The sequence below is a fragment of the Cyprinus carpio genome, chromosome A2, assembly GCF_018340385.1.
Source record: "Cyprinus carpio isolate SPL01 chromosome A2, ASM1834038v1, whole genome shotgun sequence".
Classification (NCBI taxonomy): Eukaryota; Metazoa; Chordata; class Actinopteri; order Cypriniformes; family Cyprinidae; genus Cyprinus; species Cyprinus carpio.
In genome coordinates, this window is record NC_056573.1 from 8,791,407 (window position 1) to 8,818,234 (window position 26,828).

The 26,828-nt window shown below is 36.3% G+C and overlaps 2 protein-coding genes across 3 annotated transcripts; one reads left to right on the forward strand and one right to left on the reverse strand.

Moving 5' to 3' along the window:
• The first annotated feature begins 8,204 nt into the window (after window positions 1–8,204).
• LOC109081052 (elongation of very long chain fatty acids protein 1-like) lies at window positions 8,205–20,536 on the forward strand. Of its 2 annotated transcripts, none has more exons than XM_042771332.1 (8): window positions 8,205–8,344; window positions 16,041–16,132; window positions 16,350–16,540; window positions 17,059–17,139; window positions 18,261–18,317; window positions 18,504–18,609; window positions 18,805–18,944; window positions 19,801–20,536. In XM_042771332.1, exons 2-8 carry the CDS (start codon window positions 16,072–16,074, stop codon window positions 20,110–20,112), a joined length of 948 nt encoding a protein of 315 aa, XP_042627266.1. In that variant the 5' UTR covers window positions 8,205–8,344; window positions 16,041–16,071; the 3' UTR covers window positions 20,113–20,536. The 2 variants fall into 2 exon arrangements, with proteins under 2 accessions (XP_042627266.1, XP_042627272.1); XM_042771338.1 differs by lacking the exon at window positions 8,205–8,344 and adding an exon at window positions 14,190–14,471.
• A 626-nt stretch (window positions 20,537–21,162) lies between these two features.
• On the reverse strand, window positions 21,163–25,774 carry LOC109081048 (cell division cycle protein 20 homolog). The gene is made up of 11 exons (XM_019096052.2): window positions 25,640–25,774; window positions 25,144–25,355; window positions 24,923–25,068; window positions 24,616–24,712; window positions 23,166–23,291; window positions 22,886–23,082; window positions 22,548–22,642; window positions 22,250–22,475; window positions 22,022–22,147; window positions 21,816–21,933; window positions 21,163–21,690 (listed from the first exon to the last, which is right to left on the reverse strand). The coding sequence occupies exons 2-11, from the start codon at window positions 25,331–25,333 to the stop codon at window positions 21,530–21,532; spliced, it is 1,482 nt and encodes a 493-aa protein (XP_018951597.1). The 5' UTR covers window positions 25,334–25,355; window positions 25,640–25,774; the 3' UTR covers window positions 21,163–21,529.
• Between the last annotated feature and the right edge of the window lie 1,054 nt (window positions 25,775–26,828).

The following is a 26,828-nucleotide window of genomic DNA, read 5'->3' on the forward strand; positions in this document are numbered from 1 at the left end:
ATATTACATATTTATGTAATAAAATGTGTATTTCCATTACAGGTTTAGGTCTTAAATTTCAAATAAGGTGGTATTAAAAAGGTCTTAAAAAGTCTTAAATTTAGCTTGTTCATGTCTGTAGAAACCCTGGCCAGGCCTAACAGACCCATGATACCTGAGTGTTTACGCTGAATGGCCAGCATTGTCATGCATTTGTAGGCAAATTAACTCAGGTAAGTCTGTTGAACAAAAGAGTGTGCTGGATCCCTAAAAATCCATTGTTGCATCCATGCATATTCGTGAGGTATGTAACAACATGACCCAGAACATCTCATCTTCACTGCTAATTCTAACCTAATAAACATGCACAAAGCAAACACTTTTTATTCATCCATTTAGTTCATCTAAAATACATGTTTTTCCTCACTTTTAACTAATCCACTGTGTCAAACACTGTGCGCTTATTTTAAAATACTCATCTGCATAAAGGACTAAATTACCTGATGTTCCCAATCTCCCGCAGAGGATGTTTTCAAGTGCTGCCTACGCAAGAGTCAGAGTGTCACTGCTGGGGACAAAAGATATAATAAAAATAAAAACACATTGCATAACATGGGTTGAGGTCATTGACAGACACTGTGCACCCATATGCTTTATGAATGAAGCTAGTTTTTTTTTCTTCTTCTTTTTCATTTAGCTTACAGATGCTTTGTAGCAGGGCATAGTATGCAGAGAGCTATGAAACCAGTTACTTTCACTAGTCAAATCACATTTTTACACAAAACAGTTTCAAAACAGCTTCACATTAACAGACAGGAAAATATATATGTTAAGGTGTGGTCACATTTACCACTGAGTGATGAAGTGTGTAGTGAAGGACAACACATTTTGTGTTACTTTTAACTAAATCAATTGCTTCCATGCTAACACAGAAAGCGTGTTGAAATTTTTTACACACTAATGTGCTACAGTTACACAATTTGTGTCAAGTGTGTGTTATAACTCACATATAGGCTAGTTTATACAGAATTTATTAAACCTGCAAAAAAAAAAAAAGTAAAAATTAAAAAAGTAAACAGTCAAAATACAGTAATTTAAACATTAACAATGTTGCTTGAGTGAAACGTTCCTTGAGTTAACAGTTTTAATCTTAGTTAAAGTAAGTTTGTACTTATGAATTGTTTTTATTCATGCGTTCTCTTCAGCATACGAGTGATGATGAAGGTCGGTGTGTTGGTTCACAATTACAAAACAACTTCAATTTAGAAGCTCTACAGAAGGCAACAGCATCGTTATTCATCTCAAGTCAGTTCAGTGTTGATTCAGTTGTCATTTCAGTTCAATAACACATCGATGTTGCAAAGTTTGTCATTATCCAGCTCAATAAAATTCAAATTTTTCCGTCAGTGCAATTAAATTGGTATTACTGAATATTAATTGTCTTTTAAACCCCAACTACTTATCACTACTAAGTGAAGGTACAATAAAATTTGAGCACAGACACTAATGCTGTTCCTCTTTGTAAACAACTATGTCATTCAGCTAATTCTTATTCAGCAGGGACATTAAAGGGGTTTGCTTCAGTACAGTGTTTTTAATCTCTTCAATATTAGAAATGAAAAGGTCATCTTCTTCATTCGGTCTCTTTAATGTGGATGTGTTTAAGACTGATGATCAGATCCCATAATATGTTTATGAAACCATGCTGTGGCACATTTTCACAAAGGTGCCTGTACTGTAGCAGGCAGATGAGCTTGTCCGTTTTGACTGATTTGACTTGGAGCTGGAAGGGAATGTGTAATGAGTCCTCCGCCGTCAGGACCCAAGACCATCCACAAAGGCCCTGAGTTGCCATAGGGATGGCATATCCATGGCAACAGAAGGAGCCGGGGGTGAGCGGGATTAACACCAGAGAGTTGGGTAACAAATGACGTTAACGAGTGAAAAAGAAGAAATGACACATTTCCTGTTTGTGCTCTGGGCCCTTCAATGCTGTATAATGTCTTTAAGCATACAATTACATTTATAAATGTATGTTTCCTGGAAAAAAAGAAATAAATAATACAGAGGAACTTATGTAACAAAAAAAAATCAATTACGTTAGGTAACTGAAATGAATTACATCATTAGTGCTCATATTTTTGTGAATTCAACAGCCGGTAATTCATCCCGAGACATCGAAAGTAGTGGTAGAGTAGGCACACATACCATAAGCCAATTTTTTTTCACCACTGAGAACAAAATTAAGTCAGAGCTATAGAGAAAACATACGTAACTCAACAGATGAGATAAAGATATCTGTTCAAATATTAAAAATATATTACAGCAGTAGCAACATCAGTGTATGAAAATAACAGAATAAAGAAAAATCTATTCAGTGCTGCTTCGGTCAGCTCAGTATGGAAGACTCTTATGATCACCAAGACTGAAAATATAAAAACAGTAATATTGTGAAATATTATTACAATTTTAAATAACTGCTTTCAATTTTAATACATGTTAAAATGTAATTTATTCCTGTGATGGCTAAGCTCTTCAACAGCCATTACTCCAGTCTTCAGTGTCACGTGATCCTTCAGAAATCATTCGAATATGCTGATTTGGTGCTCAAGTAATATTTCTGATTACTATCAGTGCTGAAAACAGTTGTGCTACTTAAAATATCTGCGATACATGTAATACATTTTTTTTTCAGGATTCTTTGATGAAAATAGATTAAGTTTAAAAAACACCATTTTGTTGAAATAGATTTTTTGTAACATTTGATGTCTTTACTAGCACTTGTGTTCAATTTAATGCAGCCTTGTTGAATAAAAGTATTTATATATATATATATATATATATATATATATATATATATATATATATATATATATATAATGTCATTTTGTTTGGTGATTAAATATTCAAATTAATGTCAATACTGATTTTAAAGGTATCCATTCCTTGTGATAACTAACTACGCTACAGCCTTTGTTTGGAGTATTGCTGTGAATAGAGATATTAGGCTAATTGTTAAATAATTCAGAGTAGTAATTTGATTCGTCATATTAATAGTCCATTATTTCACACAATGTGTCAGTAATGTGCAAAGCAAAGCTTGCCAATGCTGAATATAACAGTAGGCCTACACATAAAACCTGTTCAGTGTGTATGTTTGTGCCTAACAACTAAAATACTAATGCACAGTTTTGGGCGAACACAAGTGTATATTTGTAAATATGATATTTTAACACAAAACTGTGGCCAGACTGAATTAGCGTGATTAGTTTAATGAACACCTCCATCAAAATGCTCTATAGGATGTACCTCTATTCTTTTTTAATAACAACATTTCATATCTGATGTATTGCTATTTATACAAGTTTTTCTTCTAGCTTCTAGAACCTGTATGTGAACTGGCTTGTTTTTATTCTGTTCAGATGTGGAGTTGTGCCCTCCTGCTCTACCACAGACATCTTCATCCTCTCCAGCAATCCCATCACATCATCATTCTTGTCAGTCAGTCCGCTATCACCGACTGAACTATCTGGAATTTTTTTTTTTTTTTGCACAAATAGTCAGACTCCTCCACAGAAACATGTTCCGCAGCCTGACTCATGCCAAGGAAGTAATCTGCTTTAAAGAGATCCATCTTCAACTGCTTGTCATATTTCTTGTAATGACAAACTCTCTGAATTGCTTAATTGCCTTATCAAAAAACCATCAGTTTTTTAAAAGCCATACCAAGCAGATTTTGTATGATCATGTCTCTATCTATATATTTTTAGACTGTTACAAATAAACCATTTGAACTTTCTGCTCATCAAAGAATCCTGAAAACACATACTACTGTTTCCACAAAAACATTGAGCAGCCCAACAGTTTTCAACATTGATAATACACTGCTCAAAAAATGAAGGAAACACTTAAATCACACATTGGATCTCGATGAACAAATTATAAGTTTCAACATAAGTTGAAAATCTTTAGTGATAAACATTGTGTAATTTGTTGAAAATAAAATGGTAAGACAATGGCCAATGTAAGTCAAAATCATCAACCTGTTGAAGGCTGGATTCAAAATCACACTGAAAATCTATCTATTACAGGCTGAACCAACTTCATCAAGGCAACTCATAATGGAAGCCAGTATAGTGTACATGGTCCCCAAGTGCCTGTATGCACTCCTGACAACATCTGGGCATGCTCTTGATGAGATGGCGGATGGTGTCCTGGGGCATCTCCTGCCAGACTTGGATCAGGGCATCAGTCAGCTGCTGGACAGTCTGTGGTGCTTCTTGGTGGCTTTGGATGCTCTGACACATAACCTCCCAGAGGTTCTCAATTGGATTCACGTCTGGAGAACATGAGGGCCAGTCAATGGCATCAATGCCTTTATCATCCAGAAGCTACTATATACTCTGGCCACGAGGTATTGTCATGCACCAGGACAAACCCAGGGCCCACTGCTTCAGCATTAGGTGTGAGTGTGACAATGGCTAATAGCAGTAATAGCAGTAAGGGTACTATTGACAAGGACATGGAGGTCTCTGCGACCCTCAAAGGATAGTTCTCACCAGACCATCACTGATCCACTGCCAAAACAGTTATGTTGGATGATGTTGTAGGCACCTTAATGTTCCCCATGGCCTCTACAGACTTTTTCACATCTGTCACATTCTCAGTGTGAACCTGCTCTAATTCGTGATGAGAGCTTGGCACCAATGGCGGACCTGCAAAATCTGTTGTTCTCTGGCAAATTCCAGTCGAGCTGTACAGTGTGGATCCTTGAGCACAGGTCCCACTAGAGGTTTTCCAGCCCTCTTGCCACCCTCATGGAGTCTGTTTTTGACTGTTTGGTCAGAAACATGCACACCAGTAGGCTACTGGGGGTCATTTGGCAGTGCTCCTACAGTTCCACCTTGCAGAAAGGAGCAGATACTGGTCATGCTGCTGGGTTTTCTACAACCCTGTCTAGCTCTCCTCATGTAATGGTCCATCTCTTGGTATCTCTTCCATGCTCCTCTGACGGGATGTATGGATGTGCCATCTTGGAGCAGCTGGACTACCTGTGCAAGCAGTGAGAAAGACCCTACCAAAACACAAAACTACAGACAAATCAGTCAAGAAGGATAAAGAAAAAGCAACTCCAGTGCGCCTGTTGTCACTTTCATTTGTACCAAAGCAGTTGAAACTGATTTACAACAATTACTTGCTTGATATATTGATATCCCTGAAGTTTAATTGACTTGGTATTATACTGTGATGATTGTGTTCTCTTAATTTTTTTTTTTTTTTTTTTTGAGCAGTGTATATTTTTTTCAGTCATGGAAGAAACGAGCATTGAAATCTCTCAATGAGAATGTGTAGGAGAATATGCTCCGCATTAAATGAATGTCAGCGCCTCTTTAGACACTCATGCAGCAGGATAAATGAACAGTGTGGGCTGCCATCACTAAAGAGCTTACAGCCCCCGACAATAATTAGCCCACTGGACCTAAGGCACGTAATTGTGACATCTATTTAAGTCTGTGCTATTGATGAGCCACTCTGACCTGCTGGGGAAGAGGATGGCCTTTGTTCCCTCCTGGGTGAGAAGACTGCTGAGGCAAAGCTACCAGCTGTGAACTCAATTACCAGAGAGGTGAGCCACCTGCTCTATATCCATATCACAGGTCTGCAAGGCTGCTTCTCTGGGAGGCGGAAACTGCCAGAGACAATGAGATTGTGTGAAGTCTAGCAACAATGCTTTTGAGAGTTAGAACAGGTTTGAGTATTCAGCGTTATTAACAAAATAAGGCCCTAAGTCTGACACATTTACAATTTTTGAACTTATATTTATTGTCATGGACCAAAAAAAATAAAAAAAATAATAAGATTCCAAAACAGTAAACACATTAAAAAAATAAATTAACACACCTTAATATATATATAATAAAGATGAGGTAAGGGCCAACTATATAATGAAAGTAGAATTTAACTGAAAGGTTAATTTGTGCTCAAAAGACAAGGTAAACTTTTCAAGGTTAACTATGACTACACTACTGTTCAAAAATGTGGGGTTATGAAAAATGAAAAATCTTACAAAATATATTCTTTTTGATTAAAGAATCCTGAAAAAGCTGAAAATTCAGCTTTTCCATCACAGGAATAAATAACATTTTAAATAGAAAACATGTATTTTATAGTATATAATATTTCACAATTAAATTGGTGAGCATAAGAGATAATTCAGTAATTACAATTACTATTCAGTGGTTTGATACATCGATATTTCTGTATGTTATCCTAGTCAGGTTTTTAATTCTATAAATTTTTGCTACTTAAGTTATGTTTGTATATAAATTTTATTTCATTATAAATATATTTTTACCTCGTAGAGCTCTTATACAAAGTAGTATGACCTTATTTTGCTAAGTGTTCTATTATTGTTTACTGTTATATTATTATTTTCTTCTAATTCAATAATAGGTTGTTTTTTTTTTTACTTATTTTGTACCCTATTGGTGGAAAATGTACTTTTGTAGTGTAGTACAACGACGCCTACTGGTGGTCAATTTCTACACAATGCAGGAGTAGCAGGCAGCACTTGGATCCCATTAAGTTCATCAAAGTCATATGCAGGGCCCCTTCTAGACATTAGGAGGCCCTAGGCAAAATTCATGTTGGAGGCCCCCCACCCCCAATAAAAAGCACCTGAAACAAATATGATCCCTAATCTTCTTGTTTATACCATTTCTTGCATATAACATTTACTTTAAAATTTTGCATATTTGTACTTATACAGTACAAAAATTTGGACACACGACTATTTTTAGTGTTTCTGAATAAAGTCTCTTCAAGCCTGGGTTTATTTGATCAAAAATACAGAAAAAACAATAATAATGTGAAATACTATTACAATTTAAAATAATGGTTTTCTATTTTACTATACTTTAAAATATATTTCTGTGATCAAAGCTGAATTTTCGTCAGCCATTACTCCAGTCTTCAGTGTCAAGTCTTTTATAACAATATGTCTTTACAATCACTTTTTACCTATTTAACACATCCTAGCAGAATATTATTGTTTTTGTTTGTTTGTTCTGTATTTTTGATCAAGTAAATGCAGACTTGATGAGCATAAGAAATTTCTCTCAGTAATCAAATTTTATCTAAGGTAATCTCTTTTTTGTTTGATGTACTGTAGATGTTATTGTTTTTATTATTATTTTGCTGTTTTATTCAATTTATTCCCAGTTCCAGAATACCACTTCAGTAGATGAGCATAAGTGCTTTTATCATTTTTGTTCCTAGCTGGGTATGGGCAGGATTTCCCCCTCCCATTTGATCAATAATGACAACAGATATAGTCATATTATTAATATCAATAATATGATATTATGTATTGCATTGTTACCTTAAATATGACACACAAACACACACACACACACACACACACACACACACTCACACACACACAAATCAAGTGGAAGAGAAAGACTACTAAGCAGCAAAAAGTTATTTTCCAGTTAGTTGAATCTGAAATTCTAAGAACAGAATTTAGAATAGTTGAAACTGAAATGATTGTTGTTTGTGAGGTAATTTATTTGAAACATAAAAAAAGTTTTAGTGCGTTTGCTTTTTTAACTTTGAATGCAAACTTTTATTGCTTTTATTTTTGTAGCTATTTTGATAGTCTTCTCTCGTCGTGATGTCATTCACTGTACCGCAAATTCAAAGCGTCAACGGCGCTCGCGCTTTTTTAAACTCGTAATAAAGCGGTGAATGATCTTTTCAGAAATTACGTTTATAAGTTTATATTTACAATACATTGTAATCACTCTAAAATAAATGACGACAACTCACACACCTGCATTAGGAGCTGTACTTCTCTGCGAGCCTATTTAGCCGTTTTCATCGCACAGTTCGCAGCACCTGATGGATGCGTTCGTTACGCAGACGTTCAGAAGGCGGGACCCGCTTTGAAACTGCAACATTAATTGGTTTAATTGCAGATGAGTGACAATTCAACTATATCCAATGAACAATGAAGGTATAATTTGCTGCCCATCTTGACTGGTGAACTAGCATATAGGGGATGCTACGGTTATGGAGGCCCCTCCTCAAAGCCCGAGGCCCTTATCGCCTGCTCTGCCTAGCTAGCGCCGGTGTGGCCCTGGGCGTATGAGACATACATTGCTTTCAGTAACGCTACTTAAAAGCGTAGAAATCATGTTGTGTGGCTCTCAGCTGAGATTTCTCTTTATAGATGTCCTGATACAAACTAAGTGACATAAGAACTTAAAAGAAACGTCTCAAAACATAATAGATACAACAACAAAAAAGCCAGACCTCCCGGACGTTCTGAGCGTTTCCTGCGTCATGACGCACGATTGATCAGGTGGGAAAATAGTTTATCTTTTGTAAACTTATTCGTAATTTATTCTGTAAGATGACATTTGTGGCTTTACAGCACTGTATCAGCAAAGCAGTACATTATTTAATGGGTTGAATGGGTTTTGCCGTGGAAGATGGCGAACTATGGTTAATGAACATATATATATGTAACCCACGTTGCACTTACACCGATTTTTTTATTTTTATAATTAATTTAAAACTTTCGATTAATTTTTTTTTTTTCATGTTCTCTCTCTGAGTTCAGAATAGTATTGTTACAACAACAAAAAAGTGTAACAGGCTTCTTGACATTACCATGTGACTTGGTGCACTATTAATTTCGTTGTCTTTCGTAGATTATTGTATAACTTTGGATATTGTGGCATTGCTAATGGACTTGAATTGGTTTTTAAGTGACTAAAGAGCTGACAGGTATAAAATTGAAGACCTGCATTTTTTAATCATTAAGTGTTCAGTTGCTTCAGTCTCTAGGAGATTCAGCAAATGTTAGTATGTCTTTTGCAGTGGTGAAAAATATATGAAGAAATTCCCTGTCGAAACTCACAGATATGATAAAATGCCGTCCCTTCTGGAAGATCCAGGTTGGTGTCTGTGTTCTGGAACATGGCGGCTGGTTTCTAGCTGGTCTAAGCAGCGACCCATGTTCCACAAACAGGCTTGACCACTTAAAGATAGTCTGCCAGCTTTCATTATAGGTGTTTGTCAGCACATGTGTATTCACAATGGCTCAAACTATTAAACAGCCTATATTGCATAGTATTTTCACTTAGCTATCACTGTCCAAACTTTTAGCCTTCTCTAATATTAAGTGATTTGAATTGACAGCATCTGAACTGCAAAATATATGTGTTGGTTCTAGTGACAGAACTACCTTTTAGCTTGATAATGCTGAGAAATCATAATAATGCTTTAATTAGTTGTTCTTAGAAGCAGAAAGATGTTCCCTGTATACTAATAACATACCACGCCTCCCTAAATAGCATCCGTGGTGGAGTAGGTGACACAATCTCTTTGGGATCCACAGAATGACGTTGCAAGAAATGAGTTAGGTGTGGCTCGAGATCTGTCTGCTCTCTGCGGCTGTAGTCGTCAGACATCCTTTTTGCTCTCCAAGTTTCAATTGGTGATATTTTTAGTTTTGGTTGTGCTTTCGTTGACAGACGTTGTGTCATTCTTAACCAACAACATCAGTGCCAAAAAACTGATAAACAACAACAAAAAAAAGATGATAAAAGATTTAAGACAAGTGAAGTGTTGCAAAATTGAGGCTGTGAAGTTTAATCTGTGATTTGCACGAGGGTTCTTTAGACAACAATAATTTATTAGGCATATTAGAATGGTTTCTGAAGGATCATGTAACAATGGAGTAATGGAGAAGACTGGAGTAATGACTGCTGAAAAATCAGGTTTGCCATCACAGGAATAAATTACATTTTAAAATGTATTAAAATATAAAACAGCCATTTTAAATTGTAATAATTCAGAATTCAAAAATATTACTGTCATTTATCATTCAAAATAGTACTGTATTTACTGAATTTTTTATCAAATAGATGCAGACTTGGGGAACATAACAGAGTACTTTCAAATACAAAAAAAGAAAAATCTTAACTTCCCCAAATTCTAAATGCTATATTTGGTGTATAAAATAAATACACAAATAAAAATAATAACATTTAAAAAAAAAAAAAGTATAAAATATTGAAGTATAAAATATCCTAGTTATATTTAAAATATTACAAATATTTTAAGATGCATCTAACCTGTTTGTGATATGCCCTGTTATTTATTATCCAAATGTTTTTTTCTGTGAAGGAGTATTTGAGAGGTGTTTACTGAGCTCCTTAAATTTGAATGAACTTCAAGCGTCTATGTATGAAATTATTCAAAATAATCAAAAGATGTAACGGTGATGTGTGACCATCAATAACCTAAAACCACCAATCGAAAGAGACAGGCCAGTTTCACTACTTTTGAGAGTGGCTATACCCTCTCGTTCAACAGAATGTTGTTAGCTAAAACAATTGAAAGGACTCTTCTCTTTTTTTTTTTTTTTTTTCTTTTTTTTTTTTGTAACCAGACTGACACTAAATGGAATCCAGGATCATTTCTTTTCAGAATCTGCTGATGTGTCTGTATTAGCGTATGAATGCAGACCCTCAGCAGATCAGCACTGTTTCTGAAAGCCTTACCAGCAATTCATAACAGTTATGGATAGCATCCATTCAGGTCTGGTCTTCATTTTGAGTCCCAAAAATGCATCCGTTTTAGCAAAATTCTAAATTACTTTAATTCATTTTTTGGTCACAAGGGCAGGAATGAGAAGCAAAGGTTTATTGAATAGAGTAATGAGAGAAATGAGAAACAGCTGATTGTTTAAACTGAATCATGCATGACCAATTGTGCTCTCAGACTCTCCCAGGTCACTAGCTGTTCAGCTTGACCTACAATTTGAAAATTGCCTTAGGCTATGTTTACATGACAACGATGTAGTCAAAAACTGCGTTTTTAAAAGTTTCACGTATAACGTTACATGACAACATTTTCAAAACGATTCACGTTTACACATATCCTCTAAAATGACCAAAAACACTATATTACGTATGCCAGGGCAGTAGTTGGCGCTGTCACCTTGTAAGTAAACAGTACCTGTAGAGAAGGGATGATTATATATTGAATATGATGCATCTCCGCTGTTGCTTGTATTATTGGTGAAGTAAATCCACACTTTGCTGAAGAAGCGTTAGCAAACTCTTGAGCAGCAACAACAGTACCATGTACTCTGCCATTGTTGTGTATGTTTGTTCAAGCTTGCCTTTAAAATCAACATGTACTGTGCATGTCTACATACCTAACACGTACTACGTACGTGCATGACGTCTCTGTTTTCAAAGATTCACGTTGTCGTGTAAACGAACAGGCAAAACGCATAAAAAGTTTCCCGGTTTTGGCTGAAAACATTGTCATGTAAACGGCCCCTTAGTTTGATGTGTTGTTGTCCTTTGTATTAGGTGTGTTGAGGACTGTTCTTCTTACACACATGATTGGCTAAAAGTAAAAAATTTAAAATTGACCTATTTTGAGTCTTCGTAGGGCGGTAGTAATTTATCAGTACATCTACTACATAATTATGTAAACATTTGGTGTCTACCTGAGTCAAAGGTATAACCATACCTGCTGTGACTGGTCTTCTGATGTGATGTGGTCCATAGAGGTTGGGTTATTGCAGCTGAAACATAACTGGGAATTGAAGGGAAGGTATGGGAAAGGGTAGTTAAGTTCAGAGGTCACCAGATGATAGCAAAACCTTGTCACGTTTATCTGTCAGTCAGGTGTTGGGTTGAAGTGCAGTGAAGGTTTACATATGATCCTCAGGTGTGAGGTGTGAAGAATAGTGATGATAACAGCAAGGAATGTAACACGAGGGAGTGTGACTAACAACATAGGCTAATCAACAAAATAACACCTGGGCATTCCTGTAACTTATATATATATAAGTAATTAATAGTTTTATACAGCAAGGATGCATTAAATTGGTCAAAAGTGTGAGTTATCACATTTATAATGTTACAAAAGTTTTCTATTTCAAATAAATGCTGTTCTTCAGAATATCCTGAAAAAAAAATGTTTAAGCACCAAATCAGCATGTAAGATTAATTTCTGAAGGATCACGTGACACTGAAGACTGGAGTAATGATGCTGAAAATTAAGGTTTGCCAAGAATGAATTACATTTTAAAATAAGTTAATGTAGAAAGTTATTTCAAATTGTAACCTTTTTTTAATCCAATAAATGCAGACTTGTTGATATAAGAGACTCATAAACATTTAAAAATCTTACCCAAGCTTTTAAACAGTAGTCTTTAAAGTAAAGATGCATATATCTTAATGATATAGTTATACATGTTGGATTATATTTAAAAAAAAAAAAAAAATAGTTAGAACATGGGATGCTGAGATGCTGCCCCTGTCAAAATGTGCCTTTTCAGGTGCTGTGGTTATTAATAACCACATTTTACTTTATTTTATTTTTTTATTTTTTTTTAAATATTAATTAATTTATTTATTTTTGGCACATCACCTTGTAAAAGTAAAATATATATACTTATCTTTTAAAACTAAATATTATTATTATTATTATTATTATTATTATTATTATCATTATTATTGTGAATAGTTTGGGAAAGGTCTCTATACAGGCCCAGAGAGGTGTTAAGGTATGTGAATGGATCTTTATCTGTACTGTCTTTCTCATCTCTTGATCTGAAAAGGCTCAGTGTCTTTCCTCAACCACAGGAAGTACACAAAACTCTTCATAACCATATCAGGACATCTTGGTGGAATTCGTCATATTGGAAATTACCTGCTAACCAATAGATAGCTTTTGCTGTTGAACAGGGTATTTTAGTCATAATAAATGATAAATGATGAGATTAACCAGGTTAGACTGTGTACTTTTGTAGACGTGAAATGTGACTGATTAAATGTAACTTTTTAGTGGGTTGTATCAAGGCACTCAGTGTGTCAGTTATGAGATAATGGATCGAGCACAGAGATTCCCCACTCATGTCAGGATTTTTGTCATTCTTCACCTCCTCCCGGACTGCTTCAAGAGTGCGTCAGTTTGACAGAACCCACGCCCTGTCCTCAACGTCTGAGGAACGGGTCAGACCAGTGCTACGGGAATCCAGTGAAACTGACTGGTAGTGTCCCTGTGTAGAACAAGAGCCACATGGTGTCTCAAGGTCGGAGGGCTCACTGACTTACACATACAGACATGTTTGATATGTCTGTGATTTTTGCAGTTATGATATAAAACATATTTCATTGTGATACAGTATATCTAGCTAGAAGGTGGAATGAAGGCCCAGATTATCCTTAAGTGTTATACCTTGAAACATATTGAACTGATTTAATATATTCTAGAGATCTTTTTCTTAGAAAAGAGTGAATAAAATGTAAGTTTGCCACGTAATGTGTGGCAAAAAAAAATAAAAAAATCAGCTTTAGTGTTGTTATTGTTTAATAATAGAATAGTGTTTTTTTTTAATAATAAAATTATTCAGTAAAAACCCAATGAAATTTTTTTTTGACTCAGCAACTGAAAGTTTCAGTTGAAGTACTAAAATAAAAATGAAGCTAAACAGAAATATAAAACATAAAATTAACTAAAATTTTAATGAAAACGAAATCTATAAAAATAAAAGATAACTCAAAATATGAATAAAAACTATAATTAAGGTCGCAAAAAGGTGGAACATTTCCAATAAATTTCAGAAATATTCCAGAAATTTTGGAAACTTTCCAGGATTTTGGGGAATATTCCAGGGATTTTTGGAAAGTTTCCAGAGATTTACCAGAAATGTTCAACCCCTTCACAACCCTAACTATAACCTAATCTGCTTAACACCTATGCTACACATTGATTTATTTTATTTATTTGCTCTATATCCAACTAATGATGAACCTAGGATAGTTAATTGTGTGTGTATTTTATATATTTATTTATTTTTTAAATCATAACTATTATTATTTTATCCCTTATTTTTCCATTATTTCCAGTCTTTGCGTATTGGTCTTACTCTCACTGGATAGGCCCATATTTGTAACCCAAGGGAAACAAAAGACTTTTCATTGCTAAACCGTCAGAGCTCCATTCTCGCCTACTTCCAATGCATAATAAAAACCTAACCAGTATCAGAGCCAATCACCGACCAGCCTCACTCTCAGGAGCCAGTTATTGAGTTTTGAGGGCGTTTCCTGTTAGACGAATGCAGGTTGCAATCCTGAAACCAGGCGGGTGTTGTCTCTTTATAATGAGCTGCTGCTCGGGTTTATATTGGGCAGGGAGTGTGGCCTGTCACTGCCTTGGCAAAACTCCCGCTGGAATACATTCCTCCTTATTCTAGAAAACTGCTGTGATTGAGAGCTTCTGAAAGAAAGGATAAAGAAAAACCAAAGTTTAGAGACCATTTCCACTGCTTCCCTGGGTCTCCCAACCATTTATTAGCCCCTGTGGGGCAGTATTATTTTAGTTAGTTTATATATATATATATATTTTTTTTTTTAGTTTTTTTGGCTTGGGTGACTGTATCAACAGAAAGACAGCAGGTAAGCTCAAAATATACTTTTTATTTTAATAAGCTGCTGTGTAATGAATGGGAATCCTGAATGAAGGTGACTGATTGGCAAATGTGATGAGACACTAGATCTATTCAGCTTAGGATTTCGTTTTCAGTGTTCTTTCTGATTATGATTCTTTTTTTTTCTGTTTAGGATTGACTGTGATTTATTGTTATGATGTTGTCATTAGCAGTTCCCGTCTAGTGAGTTAATCTGATTCTATTACAGGATGAATATCTCTGTTTCTCCACCTCACCAGTTTGACTGGCTTTGCACTGTTGCACTATTAGTCATTCATTGGAGACCAGGTAGTACAGATGACATTGAGCTTCATCTTTACCACGTGAATGAGTTTAGAGTGTTTTGTTTGATTGTCTGGGAGTTTTTAGACATCATTTTGAATGAATTTTGAGCTCATACCATATTGAAGATTTTAAGAACACTTCTAAGCAAATTTGTATGATTCTATGAGCATGAACTCTCAGAGAACAGTAACAGTTGTCTCATATTTTGGAAGATTACTATTATGTGTCTCCCTCTTCTTGTGCCTTTATGGTGGTTGTGTTATCTTCTGATGACACAGGTGGTGGTGATGCATTAGATGTGTATATAGGCAGATAAGCAGTGAAGGGTCTGTTTAGTGTGCATAGTCCATTGTTTTCCTGCTGAACAGCTGTCAAGAATGACATTAAGACTTTATAGTCCTGTTCTGTTTGCTCTGTTGCATCCCATGTGTGTTTTGAGCACTATGCACACATACAAATAAAGGATCTTTACTGGCACATGCAGTTCCATGATATGCCTTTAACATCCATTGAACCATTCCATTGCAAACAAGTTTCTTTATAGAGAAAAAAAAAGCTTCTTTAGATGTTTAGAATGTTCTTCACACTCAGAAAAAATGGTTCTTTTAAGAACTGATCACTGAAATAAACCACCTTTTGTAACCTTTATTTTTATAGTGTATAGAAACAGTCTGTTCATTCAGTCTTCTCTCAACATTGACATACAGAGCAAGAAAGGTGGTGGTGAATTTTGGTTTTCAGCAACTGTATCTGAAACCTGCACACTGTCCTGTTTCATATAGTTTTTCTAAGTTTTTTGACAGGCAAAAATCACTGCATGGCCATTTAAAATGAGTTTGGACCAGTTACTGGACCATTCTCTCTTATACATCCATATCAAGAGTTAGATTATAATTTATGATTAAAAACCACGGTGTACTAAATGGTACAAAAAACTGTCAGTGGGTGGGTCAGCATCCTTTCAAAAGGTAGAATTTTGTATCTTATTTAGATCTAAAGGGTTCCACCTCAGGCTTTTGTACCTGTTTATTTCGGAGAGTGTAATATCTTTGCAGTAGTTCAGCTTTGGTAACATCATGTATCACTCAGGTTTGCTTGGCCAGCTGTTTCCTGTTTGATTTTGCTGGGCTTTCATTGTTGACTCTGACTGTCCTCCTGATAATGGCATTTTTTTTTACTCTGACCAGCCTTTTCTAGGTGGAGTGTTAATGTCTGCTCAGCTTGTTTTAACACATTTATTCATGTCCTCCAGTTTACTGGTTGTCTGAAGAAATAAAGACAAGATGTTCCAAGAGGTGCTTTCAAACATCTTGAGGTTCTACGACTACCTTCTGAAAAGAACTGGTAAGAGTTTATTCCATCATGCTTTTTAGATGAACAAATACCACCAATATCCCTGGCGTATTTTAATTATGCACATAAACTATTAAAGCTTTAAGATTTGTTATAACTTCACTCATTTATTGTATGCAGCGCTAGAGTTTGGTCACTGGTAATGCAAACTCTATTGTAATACAGCCTTGCTTCATGTGGCTAATGAGTTGCCGTGTAATTTGCACAGATGCCAGAGTGCGGGATTACCCCCTGATGCAGAGTCCTATTCAGATGACAGTCATCTTGCTGGGATACGTGATCTTCGTTTTATATGTGGGACCAAGATGCATGGCCAATCGGAAACCTTTCCGCCTCAACACAACTATGATTGTCTATAATTTCTCAATGGTGGCCTTCAACGCCTACATTGTTTATGAGGTAGGATACTCTTTCATTTATTTGAATGTGTGTTTGGGAGAGTAATTTAAGGTATTGCACCTCATAACTTTAACATAATGGATGTTTTTGAGGATTAAAGATACAGTTGATTAAAAAGTACTCACCCTCATTCATTACATAACCCTTAGTAATTCTTCTGTAGATCACAGAAGAAGATATTTAGCAGAATCTTCACACTGCTCTCTTCTATATAATGAAAGTGAATGATCACCATAGCTTCCAAGCTCCGAAAATGACAAGTAGTCACCGTAAAAGAAGACTTTTGTGATGACAGCTTGAGTCATACAGACCATTTTTTATAATACTTTTATCGTGCATTTTGTCATTTTTGAAGCTGGACAGCCTATGGTCACCTTTAACTTTCACTATATGAAGATGATCAGTGTGAACATTCTTACAGGAAAGAAAGTCAAAGTTTTGAAAGACATGTCTGAATAATGGCACCATGTTACCATATTGTTGTACTTCCATGTAATTTTTTGATCTGCCTGACGCAGTTCCTGATGTCTGGCTGGGCAACAACGTACAGTTGGAGATGTGACCTCTGTGACCCCTCCAGCAGTCCTCAAGCTCTCAGAGTAAGTTTATTTCATGTGAATCTCAAAATATTAAGTAGCAAAACTGTTTTCAACATTGATAATAATAAGAAATATTTATTGAGCACCAAATCAGCATATTATGCCAAGTTCCCACTACACGACTTTAAACGTCTGCAGATCGCTGTGCTGTTCACACACACTACATGACTTCTTGTCTGTCTTAAAGTCTTTGTGGTGTTCACACTACATGATACTATGTACGTAAATGATCCACAACAAGGAGTCACACATTACACGAGCTGACAAAAACTGTCACCCAATGACTCTACACGGTCCCCAAACATGAAAACACACGTGATATGAAAATAACAAGTGACGAGGAGTTGTTTATTTGAAAATGTACATTGGAAAGAGATTAGTGCTGCAAGCTGTTTGCGTGTTAACTTTCGCACCATTTCTTGTCCAAACATTTCTTAAAGCCATGTTGCTGCTGCTGCTGCTGTTTCTGTTCCGGTGACCTCAACCCATGCCTTGCTCTCTCGTTGACTGTAGCTCGTCGCGACATCTGACAACACGTGATGTCGAGTCGGCCGACGAGTCCAGATATTTCGCACACTAGATATTCGTCAGTGAGCCTCTTTGATGCGTTGAGTAGTTCACACACAAAGATTGCTGAGTGCTGATCACCTGCCAATTTTCCACCTGATCACAGCCCAACCTGTCGGCGAGGTCGTTGAAAATCCTGCAGTGTGAACTTGGCTTTAGAATGATTTCTGAAGGATCATGTGACACTGAAGACTGGAGTAATAGCTGCTGAAAATAAAATGTTGAAATGTGGGTGTATATATGTATATATTTATATTATGTATGTGTATATATATACATATATACATATACATATATACATGTGTGTATATATATACATATTTTATTATATACATATTTTTTTTTTTTTTTTTTTTTTTTTTTTTTTTTTTTATGTAGGATTGTATTTTTTTTTTTTTTTTTTTTTTATATTTTGTATTGTTATTTTTACTGGTATTTTTGATCAAATAAATGCTGACTTGGAGAGCATAAGAGAGACATTTCAAAATCATTTTTAACTAAACTTGAGCACTAGTGTATATTGTGACTAATTGTGTTTCTCCTTGTATCCTCAGATGGTTCGGGTAGCCTGGTTGTTCTATTTTTCCAAATATATTGAACTTCTAGATACAGTAAGAATAATTTGTCTTTATGTCATAATTATCATGCTTTAATTTTTGTTGCAATGCTGAAATAGAAACAGGATAATGTGCATTTTTAATTAAAGCGCATAGGCACAATATACAGTACAGTAGCTTCCTCAATAACTACAAGAAGATTTGTTTCCTGAGTTAACAAGAACTGTGTCTGTGATCCAGGTGTTTTTTGTGTTGAGAAAGAAGCACAGTCAGGTGACATTCCTGCATATCATTCATCATTCCATCTTGCCCTGGACCTGGTGGTGGGGCGTCACTCTTACTCCTGGTGAGTCTATCAATGCTGCAGTCACTGGTTTCAGTAGTTATTAACTGGTTTTGCTTCAAGACCCAGATTGTATCATAAAAAAGCCTGAGATTTTAGGAGACTGCTTGTTCCAATAAAAGATTTTTAGGTTAATGTGTTTACTAAGATGTTTCAATTGCTTAATTTATCATCTTATTTTCATGTTAAAATTGACAGCGGGTGGCATGGGTTCTTTTCATGCTATGGTGAACGCGTGTGTCCATGTCATCATGTACACCTACTACGGTCTGGCTGCTGCAGGGCCACGCTTCCAGAAATATCTGTGGTGGAAAAAGTACATGACTGCTATCCAACTGGTTAGTGTTAACTCCTTTAACTTGTGTGATTTAAAGGATTACTTCCCACAAAAATGAACATTTGCTGAAAACTCACTCACCCTCAGGCCATTCACGATGTAGACGAGTTGTTTCTTTATCGGAACAGATTGGAGAGGCTGAGCATTACCTCACTTGCTCACCAATGAAACCTCTTCAGTGAATGGGTGCCATCAGAATGAGAGTTCAAACAGCTGATAAAAACATCACAATAATCCACAACACTCCTGTCCATCACTTAACGGTTTGCGAAAAGCTACATTTGAAATAAATTCATCAAGATGTTTTTAACTTGCTTCAGCCTAAAATCCAAGTCCTCTATCCATAATATTGCTTTCTCCAGTGGAGAAGTAATTTCGTCTGATTCAGGAGAGAAATCTGTACAGATCAAGCACCATTTAAAGCAAAAATGGTCCAAAACGGTTCTGAACAAATATGTTGGTGGGTTGTTGGAACTTTTTCACTTGAGGAATCATTATTATGGATTATAGCCAGAATCAACGGTTAAGTTAAAATGCCTTAATTATGGATTTGTTTCTTACAAACACGCAATTGCTCAATTTCTCCAAATCTGTTCGGATGAAGAAACAAACTCGCCTACATCTTGGATGGCCTGAGGGTGACTAAATGTTCAGCAAATTTTCATTTTTGGGTGAACTATTGTTATAATGTGAACTGCATCAGTGCTTAATCAAAATGGCACATATAAATTGAGATTATGTCTAGTTATAGTTTTTATTTTTTCTTTGTATTCAAATTAATTGTAATTGTGATTTTGTTTTTTTTATTAAATGAAAATGTAACCATAATAATTACAGTTCTGTTGTGTTTTCCACAGATTCAGTTTGTGCTGGTGACTGTCCATATATCTCAGTATTACTTGATGGAAAAGTGTGAATACCAAGTTCCCATCTTCATTCATCTCATCTTGTTCTATGGAACCTTTTTCTTCATCCTCTTCTCCAACTTCTGGATCCAGGCCTACATAAAGGGAAAGCGACTACCTGTTTCCACCGAGGACAAACCCAAACAGAATGGCATTACCACTGTGATTGAGCCAGTGGTAGTGGCCAATGGCAAACACTTGGAAAATGGCACTGTGCACTACACTAATGGATTTGCTCACAATGGGAAAGTGAAGGAGATCTAAAGAGGCCAAACAAAAGCATCAGAGACATTGTTGTTAAATTATTTTTGACAAATTTACATTTTTTATGATTGCATGGGAGATGAAATGGCACACTGGATCTGGCGGTGGGTCCCCCTTTCTTTGTATTTATGGATGTTGGAGGCTGGGGAGCACTAAGCATGAAGAGAATTCGTCCACTGAGGTTGGCTTTGTTGACGTGGCTCTGAAACCTGACAGCATTGTCTGTGGTTCAATCCGCTTGACCTTGCCATTTTTTCCTGGCATATGAGTCTCCCAGTTGTTTGCACACTGTACAGTTTTCACAGATCTAGCTCACACTTGACTGTAAATAAATATTTTCTCTGTTTATTTGAAATTTAGAAGTTGTCCATTTTTTTTTTTTTCTTTTGTAACTTATCAGTCAATAAATGCTTTTTATAATAAATTGTATTGTGATTTGGAAACAAAACATTGTTTACATTATCGGCACTCCTCTATACACTTTTAAACATGCTAATATCCAGAAAGTCTTAAAAGAACTTCAGTTTGCATGCTTCCTCAACCTGAGATAATCCAAAATTTAGAGCATTTCGACTGCTTAAGACATGAGCAGTCTCATATGTAGTAAACATTGTCCATTTAAACAGACCGTATATAATGCATGGATGTTTAATTTTTATTATAATGCACTGATCCCTAGCCATTTTTCTTTAGTTCTCATATCGATATATTTACATCAACACGTTCTGATTCATAAAGAGCTCTGTTGTCCATTTAGAAAATAGCTTCCGAAACAACAGAATTCACCAGATTTTGCATAGAGCTCAAGTGCATGTTCAGACACTGCATTCATCTCAATGTTTATCTTCCATTTATGGTTTTAAATTAGTCAAAACATGACACCTAGAGGCTTTCGGTGGTTTTTATTCAACCATTCTGCCAACATAGCAATACACAATTCCACTTAAAAAGCTTTAAAACCATACATTAAAAATAAGACTAATAAATTGAAAACAGCATTAGAGCAGCTACAGAGCAAATACAAGAAACATGAAAAAGGGAAGCAACTACTTCCTTACAAAACTTTATTTGAAAAAAAATTACATTTCTGTACATAATTTAATGATCACTTTTAGGGTTAAATATGCAAGTTGAATAGAAACACTACAATGGTTTAAAGCTTTAGCTATCAGTGGAGGCGGTCTTCTGGGAATCCCATGCTCAAAGTTTTGCATTTTTTAAAAAACCACTGTGCCTCTGTAAACAAGAATAAGGGAATGCCTAATAAAAAGGTGTAGAGTTTGTGGCAGGTAACAGCCCTTAGTGTTTGTCAGTGAAATTACCCAGCCATTTGAAAGCCAAACATTAAAACCAATGGGAGTTTAATGAACATTTGGGAAACACTTTTCTGGATGCATTAAAAATGACCATTTCATAATTATCGGATGTGTTGTTGAATTATGCTGCTGGTAGGCTTGGGTTTCTTGACAGCATCCTTTTCAAAACTCTTCCAAAGTCGAATCGTTTCATCAGCAGCAACAGAAGCCACAGTCGAACCATCTGGACTGAGTCCCAAGTTGAGGACTCGGTCTTCGTGTCCTGAGACAGATGATTGGGAAAGGAGAGGAATTAATTGCATTTCTCAATTTATTGTGGTTGTAATATTCAACTGAAGAAAGGGTGACCACACAAAACTTTATGAAGTACAACAACTTCAAACTTGCCTTCAAGCTCTGCAACTTTAGTGAGTGAGGGGTATTTCCAAATTATAACCTTGTCATGAGCAAAACCGTGACCAGACACCAACTCTTTGTAGTTAGGTGCAAAAACAAGAGATGATATCTGAAAGGAAATAATCATTTAATCGTCAAATTACTGATGTCACATGTACTATGACAAAGCCAAAAGAGCCAAAAGTGAGAAAGCCCACCTGTGAACAAGTATCTAGGGCACTGATACAAGAGCCGCTGTTGGCATTCCAGATGCGAATGTGACGGTCACTGGTGCCCCCTCCTGATGCAAGGATGTTAGGCTGCCAAGGGCACCATGCCAAAGCCTTAAAGGTACAAAAAAATAAAAAGGACAAAAAGGTAAAATAAAACCACAAATGGAAGATCATTGGTGGAACTGAAGACATCTTGCCAAATTCAAAAATCACCTTGACTGCTCCCTGGTGTTCACTAAGAGCATGGATGGCTTGATGCTCTGAGCCAGATGTCATTGGCCAAATGTACACCATGTTGTCATTACCGCCACTAGCTAAATATTTCCCATCTGGGGACCATGTAAGGCCACAGACTTCCTGAGTGTGTCCACCAAAGGTGAAGATGTGGTGGTCTGCTACCCGAACATCATGCTGATGAATCAAACCAGATCTGGAGCCACTAAGGAGAACAAAAAGGGTGTTAACACAGTCAAACGCATATAATCTTCAGAGCACAAGGTGCTGGTCTTACCTAGACAAAACATGATCATTCCAACTCAAGCAACCAACCCTTGCCGAATGGCCATCCATGCTGCGGAGACGCTTTTGGTACTGAACATCCCAGAGCTGCAAGAAAATGGCATGAAATTCAGCAAGAGGGCAATTCAATTAGATCTTGGTGCTCTAAGATAATACATTGGATAGAAATGGCTATTTGGGAGTTTGAAGAATGAAGTTCTGAAAACAAGCAGACCTGTTATTACAGCATTACATTTTGGGATGCCTTTGAATATTGTCTTGGACAATGGAAGGCTTTGTCAAAGAACAAAAAATATTTGAACCACAGTACGAGAAAATGTAGCCACTTACCTCAACTTTACAATCACTGGTCCCAATGGCCAAGAAATTGCCATCTTTGCTCCAAGAGACAGAGCAGATGAACTCATTGTCCTCCTCCATTTTCTTTAATAAAACAATGTCCCCTGCACCAGCATCCCACAAATACACATGGTCGGCAAGGCCAACTGCCAACATGTTCTGCCTTCCCCAATCCATCAGGTTCAGATCTGAACACAAATTGACATTAGTCTCATATAGAAATAATCTTCAAATCAGACCATGTGGTTTTTAGGAAAAATTATCAGCTCACAGAAATCATTTTTGATATCAGGGGCATCTAGAATCCGCTCTGGAACCGAGGGAATGTACCGGCTCTTCCTGATAGAGTCCGGTGTGGCAACCTGACTGTAGAGAACCTTTAAATTATTCTGATAACCTGTGGGAGATATTGTTTAGTTAACTCAAGAGACCCGTTTGTGGAAGGACTTTACCAGGCAAAATTAAACTTGTTAATCAAGAAGCCAAAAGCAACAAGTTATTACAGTTTTTCTGAGCTGCTAAAACACTAAACCCCCAATCTCTGAACCAAATTCTCACTAGCTTAAACCAATTTGTCAAAAAGCACTCTTTCTTCTAAACCTTAAAACACATTCAGGCTCTATTTGCCAATCTAAATGCACTCTTTTTTGCAAAACTCTAAACATTCTCATTCACTTAAACACTTATCACAGTGTGATGCATTTGTGCTGCAAAAATGCTAAACAAGTAGCAAAAGTTAAACTAAAGCAGTCATCATTTACCATGACGATTCAATTGTTCACACTTGTTTCTAATGATGTGATCAAACCAACTGTACAAAATATGAGCTAGTTCAGAGTGCACAAGTGGCACAGGCGACTGAATGATACAAACAATAGATGGAAACAATCTGAGGAGGAAGGGTACATGTAAGAGGTGGAAGAGGAGAGAAAGAGTAAGGTCTAGAGAGTGTCATCAAGACTGAATCTGTCAGACCAGAGTTTTTTTTTGCCCTCTTTGTCTAGGGGAAAAAAAAGAAAAAAAAAGAAAAAAAAAAACAGCATTACTCATGACGTAGACATAGTCCTCAGGCCAGACTCAAGTACAAGGACATGATGCCGAGACAGAATGAATCTCTCATTGACCCTGATTTTACATTTGCACAGCTTACAGTACGTGAGTGTACTGTAATATGCTGTTCATTTAGAGTTTTATTTGACCTTTTTGGCCTTTGCAGTTGGATGGCAGTATTTTTGCAGCATCCAAGTGCTGAATAAACATTCAATACTATTCAATATTCAGCACAATACTATTCTTGCAGTACATACAGTAGGCCTATACAGTATATTCAGCTTACTCCATTGCTATACTTTTAACAGAATTGCGAAATTGTTTACTCAATACAATATTTTTTTCTGTAATGTTCTGGATGCTATGTTCTCCATTTTTCTTTGTAGTGTCTAGTGAATGCTCTGTGGTGTTTATATTATTGATTCATGCATGTGTGATCTGAGAGCGCGGTTTGACTTCGAGTGCAAGTGAAATGGTTTTGCAGTGATTGTTTGATTTTGATGGAAGAGTCAAGGGGTTTCGTGAATTTATTTTGAGTATTTCGATGCGTTTAAGGTTTTGAGAAAATGAGTGATGTTTCAAGACATATGTTTTCGCAATTCAGAAAAACTGTTAAAAAAAAAAAAACAAAAAAAAAAAAAAAAAATCACCACAAACAAAACCATACATACCTTCAGGGGCATTCAGTGGTTTTCCTCCTAAATGCAGGATCTTTGCTTCCTCAATGTCATATCCATTTAGTGTCACAGACCAAGCTTTCTGATTTGGCTGGCAGGACAATAATGTATAATGTCAGAATATCTAGAAGCTGGCATATGGAATGATATTAATAATAATAATAATAATAGATTCATATTGTATTATCATCATCCTTTTAATTCTTATAAAAAGTTACAAGTTACTACTTTAATTTATTATAAAAAAAGTTTATTGAAATACAATTATTATTATTATCATCATTATTATTATGTAACTCACTGCTGTAGAGGATGTGGTTTCTTCCACTGGCTCGTTCTCTTTGGAAATAAGAAAACTTGCTACATCCAACTGTTTGTTATTCCTTGTTGGGATAAATCGATCTCCTCCTGCCTTAGAGGGGGTGTTCTGGGTTTTGCCGTTCTTTCCTGTTGAGAGACATCAGATATGAAGCACTGAAGACACTCCAGCTCTACAGTGAGCAGCACCCATGTGACACTTACCCGGTGTTTTACTGGGGGTTTTAGAAAGGCTCGCTGATCGGTTCATACTCTTGTTCGGTGAGAGCGAGCTCGCGTTGGTGGAGCTGGATGTGCTGGCTTTTCTCTGCCACCTCGCCATCGGGGCATTTGTGATGGGCATGTCCAGACGGAGGACGTTGTGGATGTCATTCTCAAACCCAAAATGGGACATTACTACTGCAGTCACGATCACTCTGTAGGAGTAAAAGGACAAATAACAGCAAAGTTACGGAGTCTGGCTATAGAGCACGTGAAGCACGATGAAGTGCCGTTTAGAGTTTAAAAACTACATGATACCAAGTGAATAAATATATATTATATATGCTTTTCATAAGCTTTAACATAAAAACGTATAATTAAATATGTGAACAGTTATGAAACGCTACCAATACAATGTTGATTAAGTTACTGCAGTTGTGTTCATAACTAGGTTAGCTGACTCGGAAAAAAACAAACAATATTTTATATTTCATCTTACCACAAATCCAAACAATTCGTTTCTTCCAGGCACAATAAATTTGTCACCAAAGATGAAGCGCTCTTATTCACACACAGGTTTCGCGAACACTTCGTCTTTCCACAAGCAGAGTCAACTATCGTCTGAGCAGGTGAAATCAGTAATTCATTCAGTTCTCCTTCGCGGGACTTGTTACCGGTGTGTGGAGTAGGTGATTGTCGCTAGATGACGTCATACATTAATTAGCATATTCATGACGTAAGTGCGTCGTATTTTCCTGCCTCCCTGTGCTTACTGCATTTTAATGCAGCCAAATTCGCAATAAAACTGTTTTTATTATTATATTTTAATGTTTCTGTTGACAAACAATGGAATGAATATTATAATGACTGAAACGCGGTCCATTAAGACTACATAACCAGCTCTCAAAGATATTAATCTGCACAAAAATCCTATTCACGACATTGTCTAATGAAATCAAATACACGTACGATTAAGACAATGGTTGTGCTGTGATTTCGGCTATACTCGCATGTAAAATAGAGTTGGAAGCAACAGAATATTTTTTTAACTGAAAGTGCTGCTCCTCTCTGCGCTCACTGAACAGAGCAGATGCAGAGAGAGAGGTGTGCGCGAGCGCTGGGAAAGAGACCTCGCGCTCGTGCGGCAGTACCAGAGAGTCTCAGAGACTAAATAAGGTTTGTCCAGGCAGGTCGCTAGATTTGTCGCTAGACGCTTTTTTTTTGAAAAACATCGCTGGGGGTCTGAAAAGTCGCTAAATCTAGCGAGTATTTGGCTTTGTTGGCATTTTTTTTTTGAAGAAGCAGAGTCAACTATCGTCTGAGCAGGTGAAGATGGTTAACGGTTAAACGCCAGTTTAAATGTCTGAAACGCCTGTCGTGATTGGTGAATTCAAAAAACAAAAGTTTTGGGTTGATTGGTGAATCGCATCACAGCGCACTTCCTGACAGTATTACATAATAAAAGTCCTTTAGGCTCATTTCTGTTCACGTTGTTAACCTGAGTTTTTAATTGAGGTATTACTTTCAGTGTTACATAATAAAAGTCCTTTAGGCTCATTTCTGTTCACGTTGTATTATAGGAGCAATAACATATTTACAAACTATAAGAACGTAGTAATACAAATTGTAAATGTATATAACGTTAGAGTTGTTATACGCAGGAATGTGCAGAGGAGTAAAAAACGATT